The sequence below is a fragment of the Arabidopsis lyrata genome, assembly GCF_000004255.2.
Source record: "Arabidopsis lyrata subsp. lyrata unplaced genomic scaffold ARALYscaffold_5, whole genome shotgun sequence".
Taxonomy (NCBI): Eukaryota; Viridiplantae; Streptophyta; class Magnoliopsida; order Brassicales; family Brassicaceae; genus Arabidopsis; species Arabidopsis lyrata.
Window position 1 is genome coordinate 17862932 of NW_003302551.1, and position 22687 is coordinate 17885618.

Sequence of the window (22687 nt, forward strand, 5' to 3'; positions counted from 1 at the left end):
TTTGTTTTTGCATATAATCAGATTGATGTCTGAATAACTGAATGGATTAAGTTTTATAATAAGTCAAAGTTAAGATTCTCGCATATTTAATTAGTAAGTAAAACACTTAAACTTATTATAAAAGAAAGTCGGACCAACATGGGTCCAACATCTTCTTATCAAAGGTTGAAAAAGGTATACATGAAAATATTAGGTGTTTAGAGAAAGCATTGCTTACAACAACACACTCAACACAAGTCACAAGCAAAAGATAAAGAAGCATTGTAAAGGTAGATTAGCCTTCCTTCTCATCTTTAGTATACTTAAACTTGTGATGGCTTAGTCTCGGCTTCTGCGGCTTTTGGTTCAACATCAGCTTTTGCATCAACCTTAGCCTCAGTCTTAGTCTCAGCCTCGGTTTTAGTCTCAGTCACGGCCTCGGCCTTAGGCTCTGCCCCGGCTTTTGGCTCAGTCTCAGCATCCACTGGCCAGTAAGAAGTCTTCTTTCCAGTCTTTGAAACTGTTTGGAAAACTGCTTCAGGCTCAACATTACCTTTCACTGTCACCTTTTGCTCCTTGATATCAATGTCAAATGACTCAACCCCTGAGATTATTTAATAAATTCTAGAGTCAACAAAAGACAATCCTTAAACTAAAAGAACGATTAGTGGAAGGTATTTGAAAAGACATGAAAAAAGATTGGAGAAAAATTACCTTCCATTTTGCCTAAGACTCTATTGACGGCACCAACGCAGCCTTGGCATGACATACCAACTTTGAGGACAACGGTCTGCATTTATTAGTAATCCAAAAATGTTAGAACCATCGGACCAGTCCGGTTACAAATACTATATCAACAGCTAATTTAATCACTAATTAACAGTTATCTTTTGTGATCAAGCTTAATTAACACCTTTTTAATGAATATTTCAAAATAATGCTAATCGGACATTCGATATACAGATAGAACCTAGACCAATCAATCTCATTTTTTCCTCTTTTGCAATTTTATGTTAATGAATTCCAAAATATTTCTTATCATAAAAACTGAGTAATCGGATGCTTAGAACCGATTAGTCGACCGATTTAGACATCCGCTTCTATCTTAGAACAATTGTTAGCATCTTTTTGGAAATGGCACAAAAAGACGTTCCTGCTTCCAGATCAATGTCTCTCAAAAACAGTATTCCATCGTACCATGGCCAAGAACCAGACGTAAACCCAAGATATGGAGAAAAAGATCAAAGTCAGAAAATTACCTGAGCCATGGCTAGAATATATAAGAAGAAAGGAAACGACTAAGCTTTGAGACCGATGATCTGAATAAGGGAATGAGATGTCTGTTTGTTGAATGAGAAGAAATGGTGTCTTCTTAAGTATTTATAGTAACGGAAAAGCAAAGATTCGGAGAAGTTAGCGTAAAGGAAACGAGAACATTATGGATTAGTGTATTTACCATATTCCAATAAAAGTATAAAGGTTTTAGGAAGGTTAGTTATACCTGCTGTGGAAATAAAGCTTACCAACTTTAAAATCCACTAACGGAAAGTACAAGTACAAAGAATTAGATGAGGTTCTTCTTCTTGTACTACACATGTTTTGTTGCAGTACCAAGTACCTAATTTTTACATGTCATTCAAAGTTTACTTATACTATTATTTTGACTATGAACTTATAAAAAACTATTTTATACTAATATTTTATTTTTCAAGGTTTCTAAAGAATATCATGTACAAGAAAAACAAATATGGTATGTATCAATCTATAAGAAAAATATCATGTATTTATACATGTAGATTTTGGAATGGTAAGCCGAACTAAATCATTCTGTTACCAGTAATTAATATTTCAGAATCGATCATGACATCAATACATTATTGATATATATATATTTTATTGGGCTAAAAATCGATGTGTTCCGTTTTTCGGAATCCTACTTGAGTGATCATAGGAATGAGACTCGAGTAATATGGTTTCTTATAAGGATTCCCAAATGTTTTTGTCTCTATGGTGGCTGTGAGACACTGTTGTAAGTTAAGATTATCATTTTTTCCATTGTGCCTTCCTATGCGACGTCCATGAAAAAACATATCAGCATATATCTTCCAATAATGCGTTTAGCTTCTTCTTCTTTTTTGGTTTTAATGCGTTTAGCTTGAAATATGGATTTACTCATTTGGTTACGATCGCAATCTTAGTGTATCACATGACTTGAAATGTAAGATTCTCTTATATTGGCACCAACGCAACGCGAAATTGCATTTGTCATAATCAAATCCGTAGGCCTCAATATCGTTATTGAAGTTACGTGCATCATACAATGCTGAATCATACTTTGTCTAGTTGGTGATCAAAGATTTAAGCCTCACATCACACTCACCTAAAGTTGCAATTCCTTTTGGATTGGTCAACAACACGCAAGAGTCTTTTGATCAATTGATCTAAATTGCCCCCAATTGCTCTATAATGCTCTAATACTGAACTTTGTTCCCACTTCTAAAAACCAGTTCCCCTCTATACAATCTAAGAGTTTTTATTTAATATTATCCTTACAAAAAGAAAAGAAACAAATATTTCAAATAATTTTGTTGATCCCTACATCTCATAAAGTTCAAAAAAGGTAGAATATACATCCAAAAGATAAAATATTATAATATATATGGGCCCAGTGCTGTCAAAAAAAATATGGGCCCAGTTGATAAAATAAAAAATGGGCCCAATGATACTTTCCCAATTTGGGCTTCTGTTAAATCCTCCCTCAATTATTATCGCCTCAAGCTCTCTCGAGCCTTCTTCAGAAATCTTCTCCTCCTTTTCGAGCTTTTTCTACATTCCCGCCAACTGCGAGAGTAGAGAATCTTCTCCCCCAAAACCTCAGATGAATCATCCGAAGTTTCCGACGCCGGGTAAGCAAATGGAAGCTCCTCGCTCCGTCGGAGGAAGAATACAGAGGAAACCGCTCGCGGATTGTACCAACACCGTCTCCAGATCTTCTCAACAGTCATCTTCTTCAGTCAAATTCGCGAATCCGAGTCTCACTTCTTCACTTAAGAGGATAGTAGAACAAACTACGCTCAAGGAGAAACCCAAAGATGTTATTACTTCAGAGACTACTTCTGAGAGCGCTTCTCGGTCTCTTGCCACGAACGTTAGACCCGTAACTCGCCGTATGTCTGCCGATCTGGGTTCTCCGGCCTCTGCTCCTTCTCGTCCCCAAACATCGCGATCTGATATGGGTAATTGATTTAGCTGCGATTATTTTGTTCCAATTTGGTTATACTGTATCAATTTTAAGGAATTTCATCTGAATTGAATTTGTGCGCAACTCTAGGGTTTTAGATTTCGGGTTTTGGGTATTTTTAGGAATTAATTGGAGGAAGGGTTAGATTAATGCTTGAATTTATCACGTTTCATGTTATAGTGGAAGAGAACTAATTGGGACACTTCAAATTTTGAAATATAGTTGTCAATCTCTGTTGATTTATAATTGGTAATTTTGCAAAATTGGTTCTGTGTCTATCTTTGGCTGATATTTAAGAACTGTCTTTACTTAGGCGTTAGTGACAAGGATGATTTTGCTGAGCCTTGGTCTGTTTACACGGTAAGAAGGAAGGCCTCTGGACAAAAAAGGAGTAAAGACGCTTCTTCCTCTACTAGTGCAGCAGCTCGCCTTCGTCTCGACTTGACATCAAGCTCTCGGTATGAAACCCATTCGATCATATATTATTGTTGAGTTTTGGGAAAATTAGATTTGGCTTGACTAATAGTACTAATGGACATATGGAATCAGGATAGAAGATAGTACTTGCTAACTAATTTGTTGATGCCTGTTCTTTTGAAAAAATCTTGTCACTAAGAAATACTAGATGATATAACTTGTGGTAGTGTTGAACTTATCAGGTTTTTCAAATTTGTTTAGCATTTTGTGGACTGTTTATGATCAACTATGTTGTTGTTAGTTAATTCTCTTTGAAATTTGTATCACAGGAAGAAAACACATCAAGCAAGTGAAAACAAAAAGAAGACGACCTTGAAAGTGGCTCCAAAAAAGGTGAATTCAGGAAAGCTCTGGCTGTATACTTATCAGAACTGTACTAATCATGTGTTGTTATCATCTTTCTGCGAAAAAGTAGTCAATATATTTGATCTATCGGTTTTTCGGCTCTAGCAAATTGTATAAGTGCATTTGTATGTTTAACATTGGTTGTTCACCACGTTCTTCTGCCACATTTCTGAAAACCAGTGCTACGCATAGTTTGAAGTGAATTGTCTAGTTGTTCAGTTTCGTGTATATTCTTCTCTTTTAAAAAGGTGGATTCAGAATATTGTCATGAGATACAGTGGAATTGCTGTTTTGAGAGATATGCAACTTGTATCTCTCGTTGTTCCACTGTAGAGCCTACACTTATTGGTACCATATAAGTTTGCTCCAAATCTAATACTGTATCTGTGGTTACATTACAGAGACAGCGGACGTTAAAGCCAGAGAAAAAGGATCCGGTTAATGCAGCTTGTCAGGATTATATCGAGAAGCAGAAAGCTTATTTTGCAGAGATTGATGCATTTGAGCTGCCCATAGAAGAGGTATCTAATAGCGACTCAGACTAAGTAAGAAGAGATAACAATCTTAAGGATATCATAGAGACACCATAACCCGTTCGTGTTCACTGTATAGCTAAGGAGTATTCTCACAGGAAATGTTTCACTGGTCACTTAGTACACATGACAAGCCAATCTGTGTGTATACAAAAGATCTATCGGTTTATAATATTTAACATCGTTTCAGTGGGAGAACGTTCTTGGTTCTAGATAGACATGAATTGACGAAAAAGCCTGTCCAGTGTCCACAACACACGGTTAAGGCCACGACTGAGAGAGACAAACTATATATATACGTCATACAGTTACATTCACACATCAAGCACTATAACACTCTGTTCAATGAGGTGAAGCAGCTCATAGAAAGAATCAAGCACTCAATAGATTCACATAATCAAGCTTTATTCATGTCGCTGATGATTAGAGCTTTACCAGTGGTCCCGTTTCTCTTCATATTCTCCATTGATCCAGGGAACAGAGCTCTTGTCAGATTCCCCATTGAAGAACTACACCCAATTCGCCCCCCCTTGGAGTAACGCAGAGTCGAGGTTGGTGACGACCTAAGCTCATCCTCTCCGTAGTTCGCGTACAGAAGTGGTGATTTTTTGTCATGACTCGCTCGTTTTTTCAAAGAATGTGGTGGCGAGGAGGAAAAGGAAGATGAAGATGACGTAGAAGACCAAGAAAACGATGAGCTGGTCGTCTTCTTGCTACCGTGATTGCTCCTCCTGAGATCGCTGAACATGGACATGGACAGAAACTTACTTAGTTTTGATCTCACCTTGCTTTGTCTCTTCGGTGTCGACAAAATCTCGGAAGAGTAGTACGACGGAGGCGGCGTGAGGGGCGGAGGAAGAGAGGAATCGGAGCAGAGGTGGTTTTTGGGTGTTCCTGGCCTTGACTCCCATATGAATGGTATGGAGGCTCCGCCATAGTAGGAGGATATCTCTTCATCGATTGCAAAGTCATCTTCTATTCTTTCTGACATTTATTATTCCCCAATGAACTTTGTATTCTTCAAACTCCGTGTCTATGTTTGAGTCAGCTTTTTATCAGAATTGAAGTACGAAAAATGGAAACAGGAAGTGCTAGTTTCGAAGCTTCTTTAGAGGTGAGAAAGAGTAATATGTTTTGTGAGTAAAACAAGCTATGAAACAAAAGAATCTTCTTTGCACGGTTGTATATATGATCGTGGATATTTATTCTGTTCTTTTTATTCTATCGGAAAATTTCATATGGATGAGCATATTACAAGTATATGGAAGATAATACATAGGGGAAAAAAAATGGTTAGATAATAAATGAAAGGTGGCTATCTTACTGTATGCATTACTTAATGCGTTTTCATTAATTATAAGAGAGTCGTGGGGATCACATTATTGGTAAACTGTTACTGTAGTATACATTGCTTAGAGTATTTAATATAAATATTAAACCTTTTGCGGGATTCCCTTCTATAAACCTTTTTATTTGGTGTTCTTATTATTAAGGAACTAATTATTGACTAAACTAATCCACACGTTTTAATCATACAAGATACTAAGACTACTTTAAAACCTTGTTTGTCGTAATATGGAACTACTCAGAGCAAAAGTTTGGGCATGCATCCAAAAAAGATATGGTAGTTACATTCAATGAAAATTTAGGTATAGGATATAAAATGGAACTATATATACTCAGAACAAAGCAATTTCTAGTGCTAACTGGTAACTCTTAACAATAGTAATTAGAAAAGGTATTTTGTCGGTTCTAATTAGTTGGAAGATACGTATGCGGGAAACTAAATAGAAACGTGTAGAATCGAAAGACGACGGTGATGAATTTGGATTTTGGACGGTTGAGTGAGAGAGGCCGTATAATTATTTATTGATCGTTTCCAATCGTATTCGTACGTGGTCCGTTCTCTCCTCTACTCGGAATTTGCTTTTAATTAATGCGATGGCCACACAAATTGGTTAGAAAACTATAAGGGAAAGCTCCACCTATTTATTTCACGCATACATTTACTATACACTAATATTGCATGGGGAAATTATGACAATTTTCGGATATAAAATAAAACAACTCAAAAAAAAAGTTTGTTCCATGATTTGAGACGAATTTCGTACCAACGGCCCAATATCGCTTCCTTAATCAACGGCCCAAGCTTGGTATTTATTTATTAAGGAACCAGAGAACCAATGAACACAAGCCACCTCGATACACCCATTAGCAGCATCATCATCAAAGGCGCTTCATTGTTGTTGTTGTTGTTCGAGACGTCGTGACTTTCATTACCGAGAAAACATAATTATAGAGAAGCTCTCAATCTTGTTTGCTTCTGGGCAGTATCTATGATTACTGTAATGGATCCCTCTTTAATTATCTTTCCCTTTCAAGTGTACACACCAGTTGGTTCTCCAGAGCGCAGAGATGGCGGAGATGCATCAAAACCCTGCGGCGGAGACGATTCCCGGTACACCCGTAATCCGGGAGGTGAGAACCGGATCCGGGTCCCAGAATTTCAACCCGGAGAGTACAAGGAGAGGAGGACTGAGAGCTGAAATCGACATTTATTCACCGTTATTTGGTGGTCGTGGGTCTCGGGTTCCGTTCAATCTTGGAAACAACTACGTGAGTTCTCTTCTAATTTTTGATTTGCAAAGTCTCTTCATTTCTTCTAGTACGATGCATCTGTGAGTATTAATGTCATTGAAAGTTTGAAATGTATGTTCTTTAACTGTCATGTATGCTAATAATTGATAGCTAATTCGATTTGGTGAGGTTTTATGCTGACACTAAGTTTATTTTGCGTAGTGATCTATCACAATGGACATTTTTGTGTTAAAAATGTCGACAGTTGCAACTTGCAAGGTCGTCTTGAATTTTTTGCGTTGTCAGTTGTCACTGAGATAAGCCTGAAAACGTTATCAACGCCCATGTCTGAAACTTAATGTTTATGTTTTACTTTGTGAGGCAATTAACTGATAATCGGTGTATGCATAATGCGGAACTAGCAAGATGTTATGTAAGATTCGTTTTGGTGTCAGAAACATATAGCATTAGACATGATAATTTTTCTTAGGTTTGTTGGTTTGTCATTCTTCAGGACGGTGTGGGAGATTTTGACATAAAGAGGATGAAAGAACAGACAGTGGAGCTTGAGAAGGATCTGATTATGAAAGAGTTAGAAACACTAGATCTTCTTGAAGCTCTTGGATCAACCAAAAGCATTGTTGAAGATTTGAAGTGGCAGCTCCAGCAACAAGCACTTAGATGCAAGGAGACCCCTCAACATTTGCGTTCACACATCAAAGAGATGATCGATGAACGCTCGCCAGATCTGACCCTCTTGGAATTGAAGCAAGCAAGTATGAATATTGGTAAAACCATGGATGATCTTGCGTTAATCCAATCCTATTCTGAATCTCTGAATATAAAAACGAAGGAAGAGAAAGATGTCTTTGGAGTAGTGTCTCTAGCTGAGGAGCTTAACAGTTTGAGGTTTAACCCAGCAGGTCCTGATGAAGGAGAGAGGTTCAATACCGAGAATTTACTTGTGAACCCACAATGTGAACAGATTAAGATGGTAGTTGAAACCAATGATACAGCTTTTCATAAACAGAGCAAGACTTGCCTGAGAACTGCAGAAATGAGATTGGTTGCTGCAAGAAAAATGGAAGAGGCTGCACGAGCAGCGGAAGCATTTGCGATTGCTGAAATGACCATATTATCCAGCGTAAAAAACGAAGACACATTCTGCTTCCCGGAGCCACCATGTTTTCCATTAACACTTAAAGCACAGATGAACAAAGAATTATCCGCCAATGTCTCAAGAATAGAGATCTTGAGGAAGCTGGAGGAAGCTAATGAAGAAGTTAAACAAAGTAAAAAAGCTTTGGAGATGGCGTTAAACCGGGTAGAAGTCGCCAATACGAAGCAACTTGAAGCACAAGATGCGTTTCGCCAATGGAACATAGAGTCATGGAAAGACCAGAAAGCTGTTGGAGCAAAACACTCGATGAAAAGAGACAGCTTTCCTCAACGCTCCTTCTTGAGCCATGTGAATCAGCACGAGCCACTGATCGATCTCCTTGAGCCAATGCTGAAACGTAACGTCTCAATGGGTAATAATGTTCTTAACCGAAAAGACGAGAAACAGTTGGTCACGCCGAGAAGAAAGTTTAGGTTCATACAAACACATCAAGATTCCATTGGAGAAACAGAGTAAGCTAAAAAACCCAGCTTTTAAAAACATGTTTTGCACATTTCAATTCCTGTTTTTTTTTTTTTTTTTTATTGTTTGATCATTGATAGGTGTTGTTGCTTCTATCTTAAACAAACCCCAGATGATTAGAGTGAACGTGTTTTTTTTTTGACTCAAATGTGACGAAAAGAAAAACATTATAAAAATTAAAGCTTCTAGTAATCATAATTAATTATGGGAGTAGTTAGTGAAGGGCACTGATCATATGATTTAGGTGGTGGGCATTTTCATTGTTTTATGAGTCTTAACTACTGCATTTAAAGTGTAGATTAGCAAATTAGGTGATCCATAATCAGTACCTCAACTATGTATATTTTTTTATAACTTTGGTCTTTACAAAGTTTCTTTCTAGATTCTCAAAATAGAAACTGAAAGTCTGAAACATTCAGATTGCACTACGGAGAATAAAAAAGAAACACACTATTTACGATTTTGGAGTGGTCAGATTCAGAATGATGACGTGGCCAAGACTTTTAAGGCAATCTAAAACTATCCAATAACTAAATGCCACGTGTTTCAGTCTTCACAACAAAGATTTCGTCTGGAACCCTCGTATTGGCTAGGAAGTGGGACCAATTCGAAACCAAAGAAAGAAGAAAAAAACTGAGTAAACAAATAATTCAAAAAATAAAGTTGGAAAATTAAGAGCGGCGTGGGTTAGCAAAATCATTGTCTCAGGCTAAAATGTGCCACTCCCAACACCGTGGGATAGTCTTTTCCAAGTGTCAACTATCCGACGGTACGTTTGGTACTTTTTAAAATTAGGTTGCTTTGCTCTCGTTTCGTGTCAATAATCCAAAAAGACAACGTCTTTATATTTATTGATTTTGTTTCTCCTAAACATTAAATGTTGTAGCTTTTGGATCCATTTTAGTATGTTATAAAATATATAAAAAAAACTTCTGCTTTGCTTATAAAACGGAAAGGATGTATAGTACACAAAGATCCAGATCAACCTCATAGAAAGGAAAAAAAAAGAAGGGAAGATCTCCTTGTTCAAAGTAGTCAATAAATTGGCCAATATCGATCTTTAGAAAGATCCATCGATGGGTCCATGGCATGGCGACCGGACCACCGCGTCCGCCTCGACGGATCGAGTCGCTCCGAGCATGGTACCGGTATGCAACCATCCTTAATATCATTCTTTAATACCTTCTATAGACATAATACTCTTATATATATGATGCTGATAAGTTAGATATATTGATGCTATAATATGCAAGATGTTTATTAATGTGGGCACACGTGCAGACAAGTTTCAGGCTAAACCATATGGAGAAGGGAAGATAACGAGATCTCTCTAGACGTGGATGGGATTTTCGGTTCAAAGATGGAATATACGTATAAATTCAAATCGGAATAAAGTTTGATAAGTAGCATATAGAATCATTATCAATGTGTTAGAATATTATTCTCAACCTATGTTTCGTTCATCCCAATTCCCACATTACCTCTAAAGGTGATCTCAAAAGGCAAGTCATTTTTTCTGGCTATTAAATGAAGCTTCGATTACGAATACTTTTCCAATATTTTCTCCCCTAATTTATTAAGTGCTTTGCAATGGAGAAAGATTTGATGGAATTGGTAGTTACTAGTTTGTATGAATATGATATGTTTATATATTGTAAAGTAGGTTAGCAACTTCATATTTATCAACGACCAAAAAAACAGCTGTAGCCAAAAATGAATGGCCACTAATAAATACCCTGTAGCTATCTAGCTAGCCGTTTAATTTCCATGAGAACAATTTGTGAGTTTGGAGAGCATGTGTTGATCCATACAAGCAGAATGTGGAGGCTTGAAGGAAGATCGAGACCAGCGAGATTTGTGACGAACCTTCAGATTGAGTCACAAAAAGTGCAAGAGAAAAAGACAATCATGCGTTTCGTTCTCTTAATGTAGCGACCCCCTAGGAGGAAAGACGATCACAAGTATAAAAATATGGAAGCAACAACATATTCTGAAATTTCATGTTTTAAAATTTTTTGGTCATGGGACCAATTATATAGGTTAGAAAATATATAAAACTTAAAACATTTTCATTTTCAATAAATTTTTACGTTCTTTGCAAAAAAAAAAAAAAAAATGATCCCAAGTAGCTATAAACGGTATTTTTCATGGAACATACAAACCATTGCTTAATTTGGATGCTGGACTAAAACCAAGTTGATTTGTGTTAAGAGAACAGACTCGAGAGAGCAGGCTGAAGAGTGAAGAGTCAAGGGTGTGTGTGCCATATGGAACTAGTATTGAACGATAATTGTATTACTTTTGAGAGAACATATCTATACATCAGAGACTAGGATTTTTTCTACCTACAAATACACATATGACTTCACACTCTTGGAAAAAATGTTTGAAAAAGGTTCACGAGCCAGTGGATTTGTCAAGGCATCGACGAGTTGGTCTTTAGATGAAAGACAAGCAACTCGAAGTGTTTTTTGAAGTTATTAGAATCCCAGCGAAGTGATATTCGAGGACATGATGTTTCATTCTCAAATGGAACATCGGATTGGCACATAAATATGTTGCATCTACATTAAACGACTAGAGTCTGGAGTAGAAGTAATTAAGATGCCAGGTTAGGTATTTGCCACTGAGTTGTACTACCATGTAGCTGCAAAGCTACCTGCAACGGATGCTATATAGAAAGAGAATAAGAATAACAACAATGTATGTTCTCATGAAGAAATGCCGAATCTAACTCTCTCTCTTTCAAAGTAGCTAATATAACAAAAACATTACGAAGGATGGTTTTGTAGACCATAAAGTCTTTTAATAAATAACAACAATTAATGTAATATTACACCTTTTGTTTCTGGTCTTAATTACTTACATCACAAATACAAACCTTTCTGTTATTTCTTTTTAAATAATTATCAAATTATGTAAAATATAGAAACATTTTTTACGTAATATATATATCGCAACATATATCAAATTACGTAAAACATAGAAACGTTTTTATACGTAAAATATATATAGAAACATGTTTTGTAAGATATGATTTAATATTCATTTGAGAGCATAATTTTTCTTTTCCAAAATCCTAATTATATTCTCTGTATCTATATATAATAATATTTGAGAAGTGTTTTTGCTGACGTGTCGGACTCTCGGCTCTTGTTGAGTCATTGATTTTACGTAATTACTTAATTACCCTTAATGAAATCTAATTAATTTTGGAAAAAGTAAATTGAATTTCGGAATTAACCAGGAAAAAATAATTTTGGAAACAATAAACATGATAATTAACCAAAAAAAAAAAAGGAACAACGAAGTACCAGTTAGGAAGCTTTAATTGAATTCATCGTGTTCTTCGTCGTGTGAATATAATTCTTCTAAACGAAGGCAAAACTTGAAATCCTAACATAAAGCATATATTCATAGCAATAACAGAGATCTAATAACAGAATAGTCAAGCTTCTCATAGTATCTTGCCCATGTTATGTCTTTAAGACGTCAATACTATCCTGCACCCTATAATTCTAACCAATGAAAAGAACAAATATTTATTACCTTGGATACAGAGTTGACGAAGAAACCTTGGATAAAAACTCGACGAAGAAACTTGTAAGTGTTAATGTATGATGAAGCTTCCATGAACGTGAATTCGTGATCATAATGAAGAAACGTGTGAATGGAGACGGTTGATGGTTTTTTTTTTTTTTTTTTTTTTTTTTTTTTTTTTTTCTTTTTTACCTTTTATGTAAACAGATCTGTTTCATAATTTATCGGAAAAGAAATTATACCAAAAAAAAAAAATCGGCAAAGGAAAATATTTATTATAATATTGATATATTTAAGATGATAATGTCAAATATCCGAAAATTATTAATCGGAGCATTAATATAAACATAAAAGAATACTATTCTAACCTTACTCAAATTAATAAGATTTAGATATCCGAAATTAATCGTAAACGGCTATTAATTGTTAAACTAATTAAAATAAAGATCAAACGTACCGGAATAGATGAAATTTTTGGTATGATCGTCGTGTTCGTCGTCGTTTCAATCTAAATATTTGGAAAAAAAAACGAACAAAAAAATAATATGTAGATCAATGAAAGAGAACCCACCAATTTAGAAACGGTTATCACGCCATCGTATTGTTCGTCGGATGATTATAAGTCTCTAATCCGGAGATTGACTTGAACCCTGACAAAAACATATATTCATAGCATAAAATCGTAAATAGAAGGTAGAAGACCACCTATTAATCGGTTGTAACCTTGTGCAAACTCGATTTAATTTTGACGAATGAAATGTTGGTGTGGTGTCAAAACTTTCTTGGGGAGACTCGAAGATGAGAGAGCTGAAGTCAGAGATAGGCAGAGAGGTTTACATGTGAATTAAGGTATGGAGTGCTAACGTGAACATGAACGTGAACGGCGGTGATTTTTGCACATAATAGCAATTAGATCGAGTTTTGGAAAAAAATATGGAGATTGACTTGAACCCTGACAAAAACATGCATGTCTATCTATTGTAAATCAAAAATTATATTATTGTTCCGCCTTATTTTTGAAACAGAAAGGAATTTTCTCTTAAATTTTAATATATTTTATAAGATAGTATCAGATATAGTAGTAAATCTAAAATAGTTGTTATTATTCCATATTTTTACCGAAAAAAGTAAATATTATTTTAAATAAACATGGATAACAATGAATAAATGGTAGTTTTACAAATATTTATTATTATGATAGTGATTTGCTTATTAAAATATGTAAATTTTCTTTTCCTTTTTTGTATTTATCGTCGAAAAATTTAGAAACTCTAAATCATGCACCGCCTCCTATTCAATATAAATACCTTGCTCATGATATTCAATTTTAGATCATAACTAACCCTTGTTTTTTTGTTCTTTTTTTCAAACTTTTTTTTGCTTCTACCTAATTTTAATTTTTCTTTTTATTGTAGGGTGGATGTATGGAGGGGACGATGTGAACTGGTGTATGGAAAATTTGGACCTAATTCAATGAATAAACAGGTGATCTTATAGTTTATATGTACAAATTTGATTTTTTTTTTTTTTGTATTTATGGTTTCACTATTTTCACCACTAATCAATTTTTATAATCAAAAAGTTTGGTTTCAACTTTTGAGAAGGTAATCATCGATGGTTTGGTATGTTTCTTTTTGTTGTAAAAAGATGAGGTACCTCCCGATTTTGTTGAGGTACATGTTCTTATTATTTTCAAATATGTCTTTTCTCAGAAGAAACACTCAACTTTTGATAACACAGTTGCTACAAAGTCAGAAAGATGACTTATTTCAGGGATGAATCTTCAGAGGAGGCTAATTTTTGTCGTTAATACAATTTAAGTATTCCTCTCTTTAGATTAGGGATAACAAACTTGGCTGTTAAATTCAGGAATTACTCTTCGTTGCCAATCTCTCTCCCCAAACTAAAATATTACATATATGGAAGTAGTAACTTAAAGTTTTTGGTATCGAGGTCATTCTAAGGCACTGAGATTCGGACTTTGGTATGTATAGGATTCGTTTTACATGCACTAAGATTTAATTATTGTTTAATTTATTGGTTTTTAGGTTTCTTTCCATGCTCTGATGCGTTTTCGGGTGTGCCAATGGAAGCTTGCATCACTCTTTACTCCAAGCGTAAGTATGCTCTGCATTAGCTTCTTCTGTTCCATTGGTTATTATGGGTTTTGACTTTTGAGAAATATACAACAATTTAAAACCAGGTTTTGTTGTTGATTGGTTCGGTTTGTATACCATATTTTGCTAAATACATATGACCATAAATAAGACCAAAGGAGCTGGGCTAGCTCCTTTGCCAGCTAGGTTGACTTCGTCTCCTCCCCGTCTTGCGGATTTCCGTTATTCAACGGGTATATTTGAGAAGTATACGGTACTAAAACCACAACCATTGATCTTAGCTTGATCGGTTCTTCCCTAGGATTTATACATAAAAGTAAATTGTTTTGTTTAATAATTTTCCATTGCATGAACTTTCGAGACAACAAGTGGACAGGAGTGTAATGTCATCAAAAGTCAAATCAAACACTGTGAGGAACATAATAGACAACGTTGGCTTCTTTCGCAGCTGCTCAACGTTGTCTCTCCCGATGGTCCCAACACTCTCTTCTTCTTTTTTTGTCAACATTCAAACGTTGTTTAAAATAAATAAAAATGTTTAACCTTAATCATCTTTCTAGATCTTTAAATGCCTAAAACTTCAACTTAATCAGTCAGCAATCCGTCACGTTAATGATTTTGAAAGGAAGACTTTTGTTTTGTTTCGGTTTGTTTTGTTTGTTTAGTATTTTAATCACAAGATAACTCTAATTTCCCATTAGAGTTGTGTTAATTGTGTTGATTATGATTTGGCGTTCCAATTCTGATATTATTTTTATGTTGTAAATCTTAAACTGTTACGTTATTGTTCTATCTTCCTATGTGAGAAAAAAGTAAAATGTTTTAAAATTTTGACATGGATAATAATATAATTGTAAATCTATAATAATTATATTATCATTTTATTTATATTTTTCAAAAAGAAATATATTTATCTTAATAGATTTAATATGATAATGTCAAATATAGTTATAAATCTAAAAGAGTTATGTTATTATCCCATCCTTTTATGAGAAAAAAGCAGATATTCTCTTAAACTTTTAAATTAACGTGGATAATAATAAATAAATGATAATTTTACTAATATGATAATGATTCGGTTTTAATCTTACCAAAAAACAAATAATGATTCTGTTTTAAAAATATATAAATTTTCTTTGTTTAGTTGTAGATATTGTCATATAAAAAATTCTTAGATCCTCCACTGCCTTAATTTTATGTAAATACCTTGCTTGATATTTAATTTTGATTTGATATCATAACTAATCCTTGCTTTTTTTTTCGGCACTAACCATTGAATTTTTTATACTGCCATTTAATTCTTGCATAAAAAATAATAATTAATAGTAGTGTTTATTATGAATGCAGGTTTGTTTTCCATAAAAACTAGATTGGATTTATGGAAGCACGTCATTGTTTCCAGTGCGAGGAAACAAATGTCGTATCACTGCTGTTGTGGCTCTTTAGTACTTTCGTTTCTGTTTATGGCTTTGCTTCGGTTGTATGGTTAGTCATCAATCATTGATCTTCTCATTGTTTGAATATTGTTGCATAGGAAAAATCTTCCTTTTTTATGAATCTTTCAAAAGTTGGGTCCATGCTATTCTCAGTGATTGATTACGTTTATTGAATATTTGTGTGCTTCCTCTGCTGATATTCTAATTCATGCTTTATTCGTCGTCTTTGATACACTCTGATTAACCATTGTGCACCTCTAGAGTCTAATTTGCAATTTTAATGCAAGTCTCTTTAACTTACGGATTATGAAAAGCATCCTAAGATCGTTTAATTTGATTCAGGCTTTATGTGGCTAATGTTTGGTCTTGGATGTGAATTAGTCTATCATGTTTCTTGGAAGGTAGGAAGCAATCTTGATGTTTACCAAAATCCAATGTGCTCTTTTGTAGCTCAGTTTTGAAATATGTACTAATTATTGTAGAGGGAACCCGAAACAAAGAGACCATATGTATGATTTTATATGCGAAGAGAAGCTCCGAATTTGAAATCGTCTCCACTCCGGTGATATGTGGCCATGGTGTGAAGGAGTCTGGAGCCATGGTTATTTCAGATTCGGACATAACCGTAATTGTTAAACTAATAAAAATAAGATCAAACGTACCGGATTGATGAGAATTTTTGGTGTTCTTCGTCATGTTCTTCGTCGTATAGATCTAACAAAACAAAAAAAATATATATACCCTAGAATTTTTTTTTGTTTGTTAATAGAGAGAACCCACCAATTTTGTAGCGTTGATTGTGACATCGAATTGTTTGTCGGATGAATATAAGTCTCTAATCCGGAGACTGAAGTTGAACCCTAACAAAAACATATATTCATAGCATAAAATTCATAAATAAAAGGTAGAGCATCACATAGCTTTTTCTTCAAAGCCAACACATCTCTCTTTATAGCCGAATTACTCTCCAGTTTGGTATATACTCAAATTTTCCAATGACTTCCTTCTCGAACCTGGAGCGTTTTTGCTTTGCCGGATATTTTTAGGATATGGCTCTTATGTATCTCTTGTGAGTCACTTGATATGTTGTTTAGGTAAAACTTTTGGTTTGAAAGAGAATGATCTACGACAAGCATAATCGGTTATTTGTTATATATGTGGCCATGTTCATATTGCTTTCTCCACAAGCAATTTCCAGTTTTGTAGCATTCGATATTTAAATTTAAAAGCTTCAATACGTTGTATACATGTGTATGTATGTACATATATGAATTATTCTCAGTTGCACATAGTGGTTTCTAAGGGATAGATACTTGCTCTCTGTAACCCTCTCATTTTTAGTACCTATCTTCAGTGTTTACTTTGCTAAGAGCTTCTTGATAGGCATACATCTTTGCAATCTCAGATCAATATACTACAAATACATATACGATACAGTTAAGAAAATGATATTTCTCTTACAACTTTTTATATGGGTTTTATAAACAAGAGATCAACTGAAGGGTTACGCAGCGACCAATGGCGAAGGTAGAGACAAAGATACTACAATAGGGACGATAAATATGACACGATATATACAAAGGAGATGCATGTTTCTATACCATTGAAATTTTACGTACATAACTACTTCAAAGAGCAAGATGACTTACTTGATAGGTAAGAGATATGGTAAGAGATTATATTTTTCAATTATTTGTTTCCAACTACGAAAAACTCCAGTGACATACAATCTAAAAGCATGAATATGTCATAAAATCAAGAATACAACAAAAACCAGGAAGATGGGCCCAAATTAAAGTCCGAAACTGGACGTGGGGAACCCACGGACAGTGGCGGTCGGAGCGTTACAAATATGAAAGAAACGAGGAAGCGTGAATATGTCATAAAACCAAGAGTACTACAAAACCAAGAAGATGTGCTCAAAGAACGAAACTGGACGTGGAAACCCACAGACAGTAGCGGTTGTGGCATTACAAATATGAAAGAAACGAGTAAGCATGAATATGTCATAAAATCAAGAGTACGACAAAACAAAGAAGATGGGCCTAAAGACCGAAATTGGACGTGGGGAGCCCACGGACAGTGGCGGTCGGGGCGTTGCTAATATGAAAGAAACGAGTAAGCATGAATATGTCATAAAATCAAGAGTACGACAAAACAAAGAAGATGGGCCTAAAGACCGAGACTGGACGTGGGAACCCATGGAAAGTGGCGGTCGGGGCGTTGCTAATATATTGTTGGTTTAAATATATAGATTTTTTATATTTAATTCTATTATATATATCAAGATATAAACATTAATAATTGTTTGTGATTCAAAAACACTATTAATTGTTGATTACTAATAATATATATCAAAAGTTATAGCGTTTTACCATAATTCTATATTAATGTCGTTATAAAAATTAGACTCTTGACAAAATTAATTCAATAAATATCCCTAACTTGATAACCCTAAATATTAATTATTAATTCTGGTCTTAATCAACATACAACCCCGCGCTGGGCGCGGGGACCTCCCCTAGTTTAACTGAAAAAGAAAATTAAATATTTTTATTTATTATATATGTTAAATATGGATTGTTTTTTGAAAAGATATTTTATTCTATTCAAAAATTATCCATCCCATATCGTTTTCCTTTTTTTCATAGTTATCCCTATTCCAATTAAACATACAATTTACTTTTTACTTATATGTAGATTCTGACGCCAGCTTTTCTTGATGAGTCAAACTCAACTTAATTACATACCAATTATTGTCTATTATATACAGACGACGAAAGAAGTAATCTTCACAATCTCTCAACAAAAAGACAAAACAAAACATCAACCCTAAATTTTGTTACTTCCATGTCGTCGAGTTCGTGGATGTTAGACGCGACCACCTTACCAAAACTTGGCTGTCTCGGCCAAGGCCACCATGGCTACATCTCTCTCGTGAAAACCCCCGATGGTCTACTCATGGCTAAGAAAACATCTCACCGCAAATACTCAGAGGATCTCGAGAAAGAACTAAGGATCTTACATCACTTCAACTCCATCAATTTCAACATCGTAAGACCCACAAGCCCTATCATCTATTACGAAACCATGCCGGTAAATGTCAAGATCTGCTCTATTTACATGGAAATCGCACCACATGGTTCACTCGAAGACATGATGACCAAAGCCGGTGGGAGATTACCGGAGAACGTGGTCGGGTACTGCACTCTCTTGATTCTTGAAGGACTCAAGGATCTTCACAAAGATGGTTACGTCCACTGTGATCTCATGCCAGAGAACATACTTATCTTCCCGACCTACACTCATGGAGAGCTTTGTGAACTCAAACTTGCTGATTTCGGTTTAGCCAAGGAGCCTAATGGACCTAATCCATTGGATGGGTCTCTGTTCCAGGGAAATCCGGAGTATTTGGCTCCAGAGGCGGTCGGGCCACGTCGAATTATTTCGTCTGCGGTTGATATGTGGTCTTTAGGTGTTATGGTAATTGAGATGTTGGGGGCTAATGTAGGAGGAAGAAATGATTACTTGTCAGCGACGCTATCACCGATGGCTTGGGACTTTGTGAGGAAATGCAAAGTGCGTGATTGGGAGGATAGAGCCACCGCAGAGGAGCTGCTGAGCCATCCTTTTGTTAACCAAAGTATTGGGGTTCCACCGCTTGAGATGCTTCCTGTTCCTCATTGCTTAACTGACGGAGTGGTTCAAGGAAGGTTTTTTTGAGTGGAGATAAATGGTAAGATTGACGGTGGAGATGATCCCGATATGAATGATTTTATTCTCTCTTTTTTGTTATGGTGCTACCTTATTGTCGAATAAATGGTCTGTTTACTTATATTCTATAAGATATATTTCTTGTTTTTTCTAAAAGATTAAGGGAAAATACCTGGAAAATTAGATTACCGAAAAATAAGGAAGAGAAAGATAACATTATTTGTTCTCACTTAATCGTAAGTCGAAAACCAAACCTCATTGAAATAATTATATATCCGATGGAAAATGGTGATTATGAAGATTTTTGAAAGTATTTTATTTTGCTATATGTATATGTGGTCTAGTTGATCCAATGTAGTTTAGTTGATGTTTTAATGCGATGGAGTATTAGTGAGCATAATAGGCGGTTCTGTTTCCACGAAGCGTGCTGTCCTACTTCACTCAAGTGTTAAGCTTAGTTTGATACGTTTCTAGGATCGGTGCTGTGACATCTTAATGCTTCTGATGAGGCTGAAAAGCTTAAAATTGTATTTTTTCTAGTATCTTTTTGTTTTGCCTTTGCAATTCTCTTCTTGGCCTTTTTACTCTCCTATTTTTTTTGTTTGCCCTAGATAGTTTTTCAGAATCATGCAAGTGTTTAATATTTACCAAAATGAGAGTGCGAACGTTCCTTATGATTGAATACTTAATTCACCATATCTAAACCTAAATCTTGAAAAAGTCTTCATATAGTGCTGAGACAGATCTAACAAACGCCTATTATACGAGCCTAGTTTACGTACCCCTATATCATGTATAAACATAAAATCCTGGATTATATATAGTCGAGATGAGGATCAAAGAGGACTTAGAGGAGGATGAATATGTAAAGTTGTGAGCTTGTGAGTTTTCAACTGATGTTTGAGTCGCGTGTACCAATTAAGAATGATTGTCTACTTGTTGTGATCAAAGACTAATAGTGGAATATGTAGTTTTGAGTGTTGTATTTCTCATGCGTATGTGTAAAAGCCTTTATAACTAGACTCATAGTTTTGTTTGTGTGTTTGATGTTTGCAAGAGAATTATTTTTTCCTGATATCGCTTTTTGATTGCATTTTTTCGAATCACTTTACTTCCCATAAACTAAATAGCTTAGTTTGCTCTGGTCCATCATTAATGACCGAAACTAATCAGATTGACTTCTTTGTGTTACAGACTAATCAGATCAACATATATACAATGTTAGGGGATATATATACAATGATTTTCATCACTAAATAAAGCACAACCTACTAAATTACGTACGTTAATGGTCAAGTATATATCAACCGCTTTGTTTAAAATGCATGTATAGTAAATCTACTGATAAATGAAGTGGGTTTGTGAAAAAGAAAGTAAGAATATATATCGAACAATTTAATAAATTTATCACTGTAGCCATTAAGAGCTTGCTAGCTCCAGAAGCATACACCGATTAACACTTAATTGCCTCACAAATAACATAACGTTGCAGACGACATGGTCGTAGTTTCAGAGGAGCAAACAATTCAAGACGACCGTGAAACTGTTACACACTTCTAAGTTCTAATACAATGATTGTTCTTCATTATTTTTAGTCTTTAATATCTTTAGAAAATGGGGTCATTATAAAAGCTTCAAAACATTTAAACCAAAAATGTATACATCATCTTCTATCTATTTGTTTAACAAGATCCCAATAGACGTGATGTTTCTTTTCGAATGTAAATGAAATTTCGATTTCTACAAAATTACGCACAAAACTGCAAGAATAATTTAGTTACAAGCAAACACATTCATATGATTTGGGAAATTGATCATCATCTAGAGAAGAGCCTGGTGAAGAAATTTCCAGAGGGAGGATTTTGAAGACAAGAGACATGAGCATATCTCCCTAACTTGTCCACTTGTCTTGCCTCACCCTTTGTGTCCTTTTTGCATATCTTACATGTTTTGTCCACCCATCCTTCCTCCACATATTTCCCATCCACTATAACATATTTATGAAACAATAATTTACAATTAATTCAAATAGCTTATCTCAAATAAAATTATCATTTTTTCTCAAGATTTTACCTTCAACGTAGGATTTAAAAAAGTCCTTGTATGTCCCTCCGATTTTTCTCCTCAATGCCTCATACTGCATATCATTACGAATTTCATCAAACATATTTCGATTTTGATTATTCAATTTTTCATAAGTTTGATTTTCTATCCATGTTTAGAACTCGAGTGATTCCCCCTAGCTTTACATGTTAACGTTTTATATATATATATAAAAAAGAAGAAAATATCAGTATTAATTTGGTTATATCATTCAAAACTCAGTGTGTGGTAATAAGAAGAAGACCAACCTGTTCTTGGGTCATCTTGCCACCAGATTTGGTGGCTTCTCGAGCCTCGTAGAGAAGCTCAGCGTCTTTCTCCGACCGAACTTGTGAGAAGTCCAACGCATCAGTTAATTTCGTAAACAACGAAGTCTCCTCTTCCTTCTTCTTCTCATCATCTTTCTCTTGCTTTGCTGAGACAACGACCCATCTAGGGTTCCGGCTAAATCTCGGCGAGGTTCTTGAGATCGGGACTTTGGTCGTAGAGATGAATCCACTGTTGTGTTGAATAGGCAGTGCTCTAAGACCCATCTTGTGATTTTCACATAAATTCCAAGTTAAAAAGATTGCAAATTGTGATACGTTTATATAAGATATCATGTGGTTGTGTGGTGGGGGTTGATGTATGTGTAACGAGGGCCACAAATGAAGAAGAAGAATATGTCTGTGACTGTTAATGTGGTTACGTGGGTGTTTAATGATCTGATGATTTATGAGGCGTCCAATTTTGTTTACTTAATTACTAGTGTATATTTTGTTAAATACGAGATTTTCTTTGTTAGAGATCATCAACTAGAGTAAAATATTCGTAGCCATCTAAAATTGTATTTTTTAGTAGTCAAAAAAATCATAGATAATTTCCTAAATAGAAAATGGAAAATCTTACTAAAATCTAGGATTATTTAGCAATTTCCCTTTTCCTTTTTTTAGAGTGAAAATGTATTTTTTTTTTTTTTTGGGGGGGGGGTTCAGAAAATCATA

The 22687-nt window shown here is 34.9% G+C and overlaps 6 protein-coding genes across 6 annotated transcripts; 3 read left to right on the forward strand and 3 right to left on the reverse strand.

Moving 5' to 3' along the window:
• Positions 1–67: 67 nt before the first annotated feature.
• LOC9314143 (copper transport protein CCH) lies at positions 68–1456 on the reverse strand. Its single transcript, XM_021026349.1, has 3 exons — positions 1239–1456; positions 694–769; positions 68–583 (listed from the first exon to the last, which is right to left on the reverse strand). Exons 1-3 carry the CDS (start codon positions 1245–1247, stop codon positions 303–305), a joined length of 366 nt encoding a protein of 121 aa, XP_020882008.1. The 5' UTR covers positions 1248–1456; the 3' UTR covers positions 68–302.
• Positions 1457–2676: 1220 nt separating this feature from the next.
• LOC9314144 lies at positions 2677–4770 on the forward strand. The gene is made up of 4 exons (XM_002876310.2): positions 2677–3215; positions 3534–3678; positions 3967–4030; positions 4444–4770. The coding sequence occupies exons 1-4, from the start codon at positions 2690–2692 to the stop codon at positions 4585–4587; spliced, it is 879 nt and encodes a 292-aa protein (XP_002876356.2). The 5' UTR covers positions 2677–2689; the 3' UTR covers positions 4588–4770.
• On the reverse strand, positions 4724–5547 carry LOC9312425. Its single transcript, XM_021026325.1, has 2 exons — positions 5360–5547; positions 4724–5315 (listed from the first exon to the last, which is right to left on the reverse strand). The coding sequence occupies exons 1-2, from the start codon at positions 5545–5547 to the stop codon at positions 4973–4975; spliced, it is 531 nt and encodes a 176-aa protein (XP_020881984.1). The 3' UTR covers positions 4724–4972.
• A 1077-nt stretch (positions 5548–6624) lies between these two features.
• On the forward strand, positions 6625–10453 carry LOC9314145 (WEB family protein At3g56270). Its single transcript, XM_002876311.2, has 3 exons — positions 6625–7191; positions 7667–9942; positions 10076–10453. The coding sequence occupies exons 1-2, from the start codon at positions 6991–6993 to the stop codon at positions 8786–8788; spliced, it is 1323 nt and encodes a 440-aa protein (XP_002876357.1). The 5' UTR covers positions 6625–6990; the 3' UTR covers positions 8789–9942; positions 10076–10453.
• Positions 10454–18737: 8284 nt separating this feature from the next.
• LOC9312427 (mitogen-activated protein kinase kinase kinase 3) lies at positions 18738–19610 on the forward strand. Its single transcript, XM_021026243.1, has one exon. The coding sequence runs from the start codon at positions 18738–18740 to the stop codon at positions 19608–19610; it is 873 nt and encodes a 290-aa protein (XP_020881902.1).
• Positions 19611–21224: 1614 nt separating this feature from the next.
• LOC9312428 lies at positions 21225–22486 on the reverse strand. The gene is made up of 3 exons (XM_002878031.2): positions 21953–22486; positions 21675–21738; positions 21225–21588 (listed from the first exon to the last, which is right to left on the reverse strand). Exons 1-3 carry the CDS (start codon positions 22304–22306, stop codon positions 21419–21421), a joined length of 588 nt encoding a protein of 195 aa, XP_002878077.2. The 5' UTR covers positions 22307–22486; the 3' UTR covers positions 21225–21418.
• Positions 22487–22687: the final 201 nt, after the last annotated feature.